This window comes from Argiope bruennichi, chromosome 4 (assembly GCF_947563725.1).
Source record: "Argiope bruennichi chromosome 4, qqArgBrue1.1, whole genome shotgun sequence".
NCBI classification, from domain to species: domain Eukaryota; kingdom Metazoa; phylum Arthropoda; class Arachnida; order Araneae; family Araneidae; genus Argiope; species Argiope bruennichi.
Window position 1 is genome coordinate 93058405 of NC_079154.1, and position 11884 is coordinate 93070288.

At 24.0% G+C, this 11884-nt stretch overlaps 1 protein-coding gene across 4 annotated transcripts in view; it reads left to right on the forward strand.

Annotated features, from left to right (window-relative positions):
- The window catches only part of LOC129966693 (ATP-dependent translocase ABCB1-like), a 90770-nt gene extending 79120 nt beyond the window's left edge, over positions 1–11650 (forward strand). For all 4 annotated transcript variants that reach the window (XM_056081210.1, XM_056081211.1, XM_056081213.1 and 1 more), the window contains 11 exons: positions 1550–1651; positions 1758–1835; positions 2629–2712; positions 3361–3564; positions 3911–4011; positions 4259–4399; positions 4594–4750; positions 6612–6809; positions 7197–7403; positions 7889–8035; positions 9085–11650. In XM_056081210.1, coding sequence (XP_055937185.1) covers positions 1550–1651; positions 1758–1835; positions 2629–2712; positions 3361–3564; positions 3911–4011; positions 4259–4399; positions 4594–4750; positions 6612–6809; positions 7197–7403; positions 7889–8035; positions 9085–9279 — 1614 coding nt within the window. In that variant the 3' untranslated portion in view covers positions 9280–11650. The remainder of the gene's footprint in view (positions 1–1549; positions 1652–1757; positions 1836–2628; positions 2713–3360; positions 3565–3910; positions 4012–4258; positions 4400–4593; positions 4751–6611; positions 6810–7196; positions 7404–7888; positions 8036–9084) is intronic.
- Positions 11651–11884: the final 234 nt, after the last annotated feature.

Here is an 11884-nt window from a genome sequence, read left to right on the forward strand (position 1 = left end):
ATGTAAGAGAAAGTAAGAAAATTTCTAGAAGTCGTATCTAACTGATAAATTGATCCTAGTTATGATTTCTGGTTGTAAAATACATTATATTGCTTCTCTGAAATGGCCTTAGTTTAAATAGCATATTATATTCTTTTGTGCAGTGAATTTTTCTATTAAATTCAAATGAATTATATTCTTTTTATTAAAAGAGGAATAAAAGGATTGTTTAAAATAATAAAGGTAAAGATTTATTTACTACTAGCAGATTGTAGTGACCAGTTGGTTCAGCAGAATTAATGGTTGCTAATAACTTCAGTTAAATTTTTCGTATAAATTGCTTTTAATGGTTATGTCGGAAAATATTTTTAAACCACATTTCATTAGACATATCATACTATTAGTATTCTATCATGTAATTTTGGGAATCTTACACCATTCTATTCATTGTGCTATTCATTTTAACAATATTTTTTTTATTTATAACTTGATGCATATAGTTATATCACTGGAATGAGCAGCAGTGTTTAAAATTGAACTTTAGTGTCAAATCAATAGAGGCATGCCTCATATTAAAACAAATTTACCATATTAGTTATAGAGATATAACTATACAAATGTTAAACAGAAATCTTCCATAGTTTTCAAGAATAGAAAAAAATTACACTATTAAATATTCAATGAAAATCGTACAAGTTTCATTCACAACAATGAAAATATTGTAAAATATATTTTTTAAATTTAATTTTTAAAAAAAACGTTTAGACCTGGATAACAGAATTTTATAGCAATTGAATTGGTACCATTAAGAAGTTAATTTTTTGAACTTTAGACTTCATTTTTCACCTGGAATATTTTTGACAGTTATCATGAGAAAACACACAAAAAAAATCTCTCTTAATTTTTAATTTATTAAAATTTAAAAAAATGTTCTGAGATGCACATTTTTATCATCCAAAGTATATGTGTACCAAATTTGATTTCTCTAGATCAAACTGTGTGGCCTGTAGAGTACCAAAAACAGACATATACTTTTATTTTTGTTATTAGAAGAAGTTAAACAGTATTGTAAATTTTAAATAATAATAATAATTGTATTACATAAAATTATATATAATAAATTATTAATATACATTTAAGTAATATTAACTCATACTATATTTCACTTTACCATATATATATATATATATATATATATATATATATATATATATAATATAAAGTATATTCATGTTGATCTGTTTATTCACTTTTTATATAAATTTATTCATTTTATTAATCAATCAATCATACTTATTTTACTTTTGGGTATTTATGTTTCGTACAACTCATTATTTTTAGAATTTCAGCTTTTTTATTTTTTGTTCCAAATCTGTTCATGTTTATTTATATTTTAAATATTTTTTTCACATCAACATTGAAATGAATTTGTATCTGTAAATATATGGAATGGTATTTGGTAACATTCATTTATACCATTCTTTAATGGCCATGTTTTGATGTATTATTGAAAAAAAAAATGTAACGTTTAATTGATTTTTATTAAAAACTGCTGTGACTTTTTTTTTAGATCCTTGCAGAACAGAATGAAAGAATTATATCTGACATATCATATTATTCTCTTGCATTTGTTGGAATGGCAATTTCAGCTTTTATAGCTTGCTTTTTACAGGTAAATAGAAAGTCTCATGCAATTTTATCCTTTTCAAAATCTTTTACTATCATAAAATTTTTGTACATTTCTTCTTTCTTTTTAATTTTTGTGTTTTTAATTTTAGACATTTATGTTTTCTCTTGCTGGTGAAAAATTGACTTCAAGGTTAAGAAAGATGGTTTTCACTACAATAATTAGTCAGGTATGATTTTTATTTTGCAAACTTATAACATTGTTTTCACTGTGTCTGAATAAAGATGTATATTATTTAAAAAGGTTAAGATATATTTTGTGTATAAAATATTAATATAAAAGTGTTATAAATTCTATATATATATAACATTTATATTCTATACATTTATATACATTTTATCTATTTATTTATATACATTTTTATCTCATTTGTTTTCTCTGCAATAATTGTTTTTATAATTCATACTTTTCTTAAATTTTATATATATAAATTATTTTGTCTTTTTGCAACATAGATATTACTATTATTACCAGTTATGTTAGAAATTAAATATCCAACTAACTTGAATTGATTTTTAAATTTTTTTTAAATTCTTAAATAAATTTAATTCATAAAATTTTAGAAAGTTTCATTATGTTTTTCATAGTTTAAATTAACTTAATGTAATTTCTAAATTGTATCTGTAGTAATTTAGAATAGACTTAGAATAATTATGAGAAATTGGGAAATGGCTATTATTTTATAAATTTTGATATACTACAACTTGTTTTTATGCACTTTATTGTAGGAAATTGAACCAATTTTAATTTATTATACAGCTGATTATTTATACTTATTTTCAAAAATATTGTAGTATTAGAATTTTGTATGCAGCAATTTTGTATAAAGCACTAATTTCTTAAACTATGTGTTTTAAAGATGATCGGATTAAAAGTTGATATTAAATTTACAGTACTTAAGGAAGGAATGATTATTGCATTGAATTTAATGCATATTAAGTCGCTTAGAATTTCTTTTACAGGACATGTCTTGGTTTGATGACCCTAAAAATAGTGTTGGATCATTATGTACCAGGCTTACATCAGATGCATCTAGTGTCCAAGGGGTAAATATTCTTATTAGACAGTTAATAATTTCATTTATATGTTTTCTAAGAGGAATATTTGATTACTAAGAAAATGAAATATCTGTAGTTGAATTTTAATTAGAATTTCCTTTTTAAATAGAAAAAATAAGATCTGAAGGCGATAGTGATAGAATTGATAATTATGTTTTACCAAAAAAAAATTTAAATATTGAAGTCAAAAATTACTTTATTTATATACTTTATTTATTTATATTATTTTTCTTTTTTATAAATTGATACTCACTATTTTTTTTTTTTTTTTTTTTTACTGTTCTTCTGTGAAGTTTGGATTGTAAGATTGATAGTGTACATGATTATTATCTTTGATATTTTGATGTTAAATTGTGAATAATTTGCTTATAACATGTAGATATATGGCACTTTAAGCTATTTTCGATTTTAGAGAAAATTGATAAGCATTATTTGTGCCATAAATTCTATTGAGAGTTATTTTGTGATTTAAAGTAAAAAAGTATATTAATTAGAAGTGTAAATAAGCTGTTAGTATCATTGTACAATATGGTATTTTCATTGAAAGATTAATTACACTGACTCAAATCTGAAATATTCTGATTCCAAAGCTCAAAACAGAACATCAATTAACAAATTTATTTTTACTAATTGTAGGCTACTGGATCTCGTATATCTACTGCTTTACAAGCTCTATCTACTCTTGTTGCTGCTATAGTGATTGGATTGTGGTATAACTACAAAATAGGAATAGTTGTGTTATGTTTTATTCCATTGGTTTTACTGGCTACTTATTTTGAAAGTAGAGTTATAAGTGGGCATATGTTGAATGAAAAGTCAGGAACTGAAACTGCTTCAAAGGTGAGAATTTTTATTTCCCAAAAGTCTTCTATTTAAAAATAAAAAGTATTATGTTAAAAATATATGTTATCATTTCTTAATAAAATTTTTGAATGTGTTATGTTACTGTAACTGTTGTGCTTGTATTATGGTGTTCTTAGGTGTAATGAATTTGTCTTTATAAAGTATGGACACTGAATATATTATATAATTTATTTTTGGAATCAACATTATGTATTAGAAATAACATGGTTTTATTTTTCATATTTATATAATTTATTTTTGGAATCAACATTATGTATTAGAAATAACATGGTTTTATTTTTCATATTTTAATGGAAGTTACTATTGAATTTTATCCTTGCAGATTGCAATTGAAGCTATTGAAAGTATCAGGACTGTTGCATCATTGCATCAAGAAGAATCATTTTATACACAGTTCCGTAGTGCTTTATATGAACCTCATAAGTAAGCAAGATTTCATTTATTTGGCAACAACTTATATTATTATTATAGATCTGCTGTCTTTTCAAATCTACCTCTTTAGATTAAAACAAGCATTTTATTTTTATTTTACTAAGTATAATTCAATTGATTGATTTCAAGTTTATTTATTTATTTTATTTACTGCAATGGTACTGTTTAAATCTATAAACAGATAACATTTTATACTTACATTTATTGTACAATACATTAGTACTGTATCTTATTTTAGGAAATCCAGGAAAAATTCTCAGATCAGAGGTGCTACATTTGGTTTTGCTCAAAGTATCCCTTCTTTTGCTTATTCAACATCAATGTACTATGGTAGTATTTTAGTTGCATCTGGAGCTTTAACATATCCTGATCTTTTCAAGTAAGAATTGGATATTATCTATGTACTATTATGTTTAATTTTAATGCATGTGTCATCTTCGATATAATACTTAATTTATTAAAATTATCTTGATATACAATATACATTTAATGTATTTTTGATAATCTTTATTTTTAATTTGCAAGTAATTTATGTTGATCTGAAATCTAAATAATACCAAATTTTCCCTGCAGAGTCATTGAAGCAGTCATATTGGGAACAGCCATGGTTGGACAAGCTGTAGCTTTTGCTCCAGATTATCAAAAAGCAAAAGTGGCTGCTGTTCGAATTTTTAAACTTCTTGATATCAAACCTAAAATTGATGCCTTTTCAAAAGCAGGTCGTATGCTGGTAAGATATATATAGATGCTAATGTTAAATGCTTCTAAAAATAAGCAAAATACTTAATTTTAATTTAATAACTGCCTCAAAACTAAGTTGAAATTTTGGAAATATTTCTCTTATTATAGAAAGTTATTGAAATTTATTCCATGTGTATCATTATTTTAATATTTGGTCAATCTAAACTTTCAAGAAAGTATCTTAAACTGAATTAGCCTTTAAAGCAATAGGAAATTTTTGCAATTATTTTTTCATCCGTCAGTGCCTTGATTATTTGTAACATCACTTGTTCAGCAAGGTTTACAATTCTATCTCTGAGCTCATTTTAATTGCATAAAAAGCTTTGAACTTAAATATGCAAAACACTCGGAAATCCTTCCACCATTTATGGTTCAGTTTCTGCTGTTCAAAATACCTCTATATAGAAGTGGAACTTTCAAACTGTAATTATCATTCTGAATCAGTCTTGGCCAGTTATACTTCTAATAAACTAACAAAAGCAAAGTCTTTCATATTATATTTTAATAGATTATAGTCATTTGTTAAAATTTGGTATTTTACTAATTATAAAAAATATTGAGAGTAGGAACTTACTCTTTTATATTTCAAAACTAATAAAGTATAACAAGTCTGAAATTTAGCCCATGAATGCACTTAGCAACTTAAAACATTATTTTTTAACTTTTTTCATGTCCAAAATTTTTTATAAAGACTCTAAATATCTACAGATACTGTTGGTGCATGATAAAATGAAAATTACTCTTTATTTTCTTTATTTAATGCAATAAATAAATAATAATTTCTGTTATTCTTCAGAAGTTTGAAAAGAAAAGCATATTTGGCTTTTTGCAGAATAATAAATTATGAAGATTAAGTTTATAAATTGTTATTCAGAATAATTTCTATATAATATTACATAATAATTTCTGTTAAAAAATTTCTTAATCACTGGTAGTTTTAGTGCAGGTGTTTGACTGTCAAGTTCACAGTCAATTTTGCTTCAAATTGTGTCTGAAAACTTACAGCACAAAATGAGATGAAAAAAAATGAAAAGAAACAACAATGCCCTTGATAAGTTTCCAAACTGCTCATGCTCGATGAATAATTCTAAAAAGAAATGAATGGTAAATACTTTAACAGTTTTTTACGGTTACAAGGAGAGGAAGGTAAAGATTTTTGCAATCGTATCATCACAGAGATGAGATATCTGTGCCCAATATGCTTTCTAAGTCAAAACAACAATCAATGGAGTGCCAACACACATGCTTGCAATTCAAAGAGAAAGCAGATTAGACACTTTCAAAGTGCAAAACTATAGCAGATAGGTTTCCGGATGGATAGAATGTTTTATTATTAAACTTCCTGCAAATTATGGGATTTTTCCCTGACACAGTTATAATGTTAGAAAAATACTAATTGTTTGTACTGTATCAATTGTTCTTGAAGACAAATACCATAAGATCTGAATAATTTGTTCAATTGCCTCATAAATTTTTACTATAGAAGTTAATTTTTTTTATTGCTCATACCAGTTAAATAATAAAATTGGTCTTATTTTCTTATTATTCTTGAAAAAAAATATTAAAATTTCATGAAATGAAATAAATTACAAACATATTCTTTCACTAAAATATATAAAATATCAATTTTTAAATCTAAAAAAATTACATTATTTTCTGAAATGTTTCTCAATTTGATTTATATATGTAACATACATTTAATTGAAATTTAAAATCATTTTTCTTATTCTGCTGCAAACAATATATTGATTTAAAGAAATTAATATAAATTTATGTATCTTGCATTTTGAATCTTTTTGCTGCTTCCTATTTTTTTTAAATTCTTTTCTTTTTTGTTTTGTTTTGTCTAGGATGATGTCAAAGGCTATATTCGTTTTAAAAATGTACGATTTAATTATCCAAGCAGACCAAAAGTAAAGATCTTAAGAGGACTTAATTTAGAAGTTCAGCCTGGACAAACTGTTGCTCTGGTTGGAAGCAGTGGTTGTGGAAAAAGTACTTGCATACAATTAATAGAAAGATTTTATGATGCTCAGCAAGGAGATGTAGTAAGTAAATTCTTTCATTTATTTTCAGATTTTTTTTTAAAGTTTATTCACATTTTTTGTTTCTTTTTTTAATGATTATAAATTAATTTTGTTTTTAAAATATTATGAACAAATAATTCATTTTATTTTTATTGTGTTAAAACTTATGAGTTATGAAATACTAATTTTATGTTAAAAGCTATATATTAAAGGGAAATTATATTTTGAAGATATACATATATATTGTATTGCCTGTCAAGTATCATGAGAATTTTTATTTCAGATAAAAATTCTCATGATACTTGAGCTCAATTTTGTTGAATAGTCATCAAATATACTAGTATCATTTTCTTAAAGTTATATGCAGATATTGGTGTATTTTCTAATAAAATTGTTACTTACTTGCAGATGTTGGATGATGCCTGTGTGAAAGACATGAATGTTGCAAATCTGCGATCTCATATTGGTCTTGTATCTCAAGAGCCAGTGTTGTTCAGTTACAGTATTGCTGAAAATATTGCATATGGAGATAACTCAAGACAGGTTGAAATGGATGAAATCATTGAAGCTGCCAGACAAGCTAACATTCATAACTTTATCAAAAATTTGCCTCAGGTATTACATATGCTCTATATTTGATTAGGGTTAAATAATTTGCTTCATAATAATTAATAAAATAAATTTATTTTATTAATATCTTTAACTAAATGGATTAACTATATCTTATATGCATCGCTTAAAAAAATATTAATTCTTTTTAATCCTAATGAACTATTATAATCAAAAACAGATAATTATAAATGATCACTATGTAGACACTATGATATAAAACTGTAGTAAATACCTAAGATTAATTAAATGATGGAAACATATAAAAAAAATTCTGTGTATGCTGGTCAAATTGATGCAGTAAGAGAAAATATGAAATAGAAGTATTTTGTGTCAAGGAGAATCAAGTGACACTGTGCCAAAATATCTGACTACTTTAATTCTGTCTTTTAAAATTAGTGGATTAAGAATTTTTGTCAATAAATTTGTGAAACTATCAAAATTTTTTTATATAAAAATAAAAATTTTAATAATACATTAAATATTTCTAGGGTTATGACACTCCCGTGGGTGATAAAGGTGCACAGTTGAGTGGAGGACAGAAGCAACGAATCGCAATTGCACGTGCTTTGTTAAGAAACCCAAAGATACTTTTGCTGGATGAAGCCACCTCAGCACTGGATGCTGAAAGTGAAAAAGTAAAACTCTTTCTCATAATTTTATTTCTTTCTCAATGTGAAATTTGTGTAAATCTATTCTATCAATTTATACTTAATTCTACATAAATTTTAACTACATTAAAAAACTGTAAACTTTCATTTTTTGTGATGGAATTTTAAAACATGAGTTTGTCTTTGTTATTTTTGTACATAGTGGAATATATATATATATATATATGTGGAAAAAAATAGGCAGAACTCTTTCTCTTGTGTGATTCAATTACAGTGATTACTAATATGAAATTATTTTTAAAAATTCATTTTTTTTATTTTACTGTGTTAATTTATTATGTTATCAATGTTATATTTAATATGTTTAATTATAATTATGTAGTTTAAATTCGTATTATTTCCCCCATATTTATTTTATAATGGGCATAGGGGAAGATTACATGTTTTGGTATTAAAATTGTTCTCTATTATATCAAATAATCTCTTGAAATATAAATTTTAAATACTTATAACAAATTATGATAATATTTTATAGGGTTGATTTATGATTATCTGATTTAAAAAAACATAAAAAGCAAATAAAATAATTAAAATTAGATCATCTTAAATAACTTTTTTTGGAAACAATTCATACCTACATTTCTCTTGCACACTTCTTAATGATCTAACTTATCTTATTCCTATCTTTTAATTAAAGAATTTTTTTTTCTACAATAATCTATTTTTTTACATAGTTGCTATGTTATGGAAAAAGAAATTTCAGATATTTCAATATTTATTGGCATATTTAAAATATGTTCAAAGATTTCTTTTATGTGCATGGAATTAACTAGATATATTGACATCTGATTTCATAGTAAACAGATTTATGTTATTTATTTTAATGGATTTTTGATATATGCTGTTTTGTAAATAGATTGTATAATTACGCATTACATTCTTCATTAATTTGTTAGTTACCAAATAATTTTCAAAAATCATTCTAGTATCGTTAGTAATATAAAAGTTAAATGCAACCTTGTAAATTAAACAATTTATTTTATGTATTTTAATGTATCTTTATTTTGCATTTGAAGGTGGTTCAAGAAGCCTTGGATCAGGCAAGCAGTGGCAGAACATGTTTGGTTATAGCTCATAGATTAACAACAATTCAAAAGGCTGACATGATTGTTGTAATTCACCGTGGACAAGTTGTGGAAAAAGGAACTCACCAAGAACTTCTGAACAAGAAAGGACATTATTTCAATTTGCATAATGTGCTTGCAAGTTAAGGTTTTGTTTTTGGTAGCTGAAATTCGATTTGTATTATAATGTACAAAAATTTCATTGAATATTTTAAATCATGTTTCATAAATTTTTTTTTATTTTGTATTTGTAAATATTTTTCTTATTTATGACTTTTAAGTTTTTTTGTGTTATTTAATGAAGAAGCCAAAAAAATGAAAAATTTAATGCAGCTTTTATAATGAGTGAAGCTGGTCTTTTGAATGACACACAATTTATTTTAAGACCAATATTTTTTCCACTCGACCTTAAAAAAATTTTAAGAAAACAAATGTCAATTTCCAGAAGTATATTCCCTGATTTCAGCTATGGATATGAAAAATTCTTATCTTCTATTTTTATAACAGAGCAAATTCCTTAGAGGGCTGTTTTCTTTGAGGGAAAAAAGTTATGAAAATGTTGAAGATTTATTCAACATGTACTGTTTAGAATTTCTTGTTTATTATGATAATTCTTTAAATCCTTAGAAAATATGACAGTTTTAGCTTAGCTTATCTTTTTCTTTCAGATTAATCATGGTTTGGAAACAAATATCTGAAAAGTAAACGAAAGCTTTTGTAAAATATTGACTATTGATATAAGAAAAGATGAAATCATTTAAAAATATTCTTTTGTTATTGATTACAAAACCACATCTTCATTAGAAATATTATTTATAATCTTTTGTGTTATATATTTCTTCTAAATCGACCTACATTCATTCAATATTCATTTGCAATGAAAATTTAAGCTATGTTAGTATAATTTTCATGTATAGAGATCTTATCTGAAAGAATTATTAAATATAAATATTGTTCTACTCCTTGATTAGAATAGTAATCTTATAATGAGTTGGGAAATGTTAAAATTATACTAAGTGTAATTAAATAGTATGAATATCAATTAGCTGCATAATTATTCATATATGATTATGAAAGTTTTGATTTATTACTTAATTGACTGAGAATGTTTCCAAAATATAAATGTTATGTGTATCATATCTTGCACCGGCTGAAACTAAATTTAAAATATTTGTGCTAAAAATATTCTATATCTCTTTGTGAAAACTACTATATTGTGAATGTAATGATAATGTTTGTTGATATTTTATGTCTCTTATCAATTACAGTATTTAATAATTTTTAGTGACACAGCTTCTCTCATTTTGTTTTAATTTAATTTTTGTTTGTCTTGTAACTAATGTGTCAAATTTCATCAAAACTTAAATAAAAATATTAATATTTTTTTATGTGTTTTAAGTTGATTTGATTTTTGTTCATTAGTTTTTTTTTTATGTAGATATCTCATCTAACCAATTTCCATACAAGCAAATATTTATTGCAGGTTTTTCTGATAATTTGAATTTGTGGTAATGAAAACTTTTCTTTATTGCCTAGTGCCTTCAGATTTAGTGGCTTTCATAAAATTATATATTTTAAATAAAATATACTTAATAGAATATTTACAAAAATATTAAATATTTTAAATTGTTAATAAATATAATGTGTATTCACTGTTTTTAGAATTAAGACTTTTATAAATAGTTATCTTCACACTTAACTATAATAATAATTTTCAGTTTTTTTTTTTTTTTTTCTTATATTTAATTTTAATAGAAATTTCATAAAATGTGCATGTTTAATCCTGAAACCTTTGAAATTTTGTGAGATAATTCATGCAACTTCTTTTAATTTATATTTTTTTTCTTATGCATGTTGATAAGCAATTTCAAATTATTTAGTATGCCCTATATAAAACATCTAGTCGTTGATGTCTTCTGTCATAGCAAATTTTCTATATCATCTATGAAGTTTGCTTTTTCCCAGACAGAATTTCCTAGTTATTAATTTATTAGCTGACAAACTGAAACAATTTCTGAAATTTTACAAATATTTTATTTCAGCCAGATATTCTTGTAAAATGTGTAACATTGAGTACAAAAATTCCTTTCTTTAATTTTTGCTTAACAATCGATGCATTTGTATTTTGACAGCAATAAAATGCTTTGGTAAAATATTGGTATAAATGATAAATAGATGAAATAATTGATTTATTAAAACTGTGTCTTTAATTTTTTTTACTAAAACTAAAGAGTTATTATAATAAAGAAATTTATAAAGATGTAAATTATATTTTTAAAATATTTATATCATTTATTATTCTTGCTTGTGAATTTTGAAACTTTTACTGCATATTTCATGTACAAATGTACTGTAATGTAATTTCTGAATGCTCTAATGTACTTGTAGGATGTTCAAACCTGCACTATTTTTTTAATAATATTTCAAGTGATTTAAGTGCCTGGTATGACTTTTGTTGCCTTTCATTGGAGCTTTATGTGTCAAACAATCATGAATAAAATGCTTCATTTCTATTTTCTTCCTGTTTAATAATTTTAAAAACTTTTCAATCTAACTTGAATTTTTTACATTTCATTCGTTATAAGTCATTTTTGAACATAATGTTTGAAATAAATTTATTATAAATATTCTTGGAACAAAGAATTTCGATTGTAAAAAGATTGAAGAGTTAATGTATGATACAGAGTTACTCATCTTTTAGATTTTTGAAGGGACCTGAGAAATAGTAATACAAGTTGCAGGATATTATTTC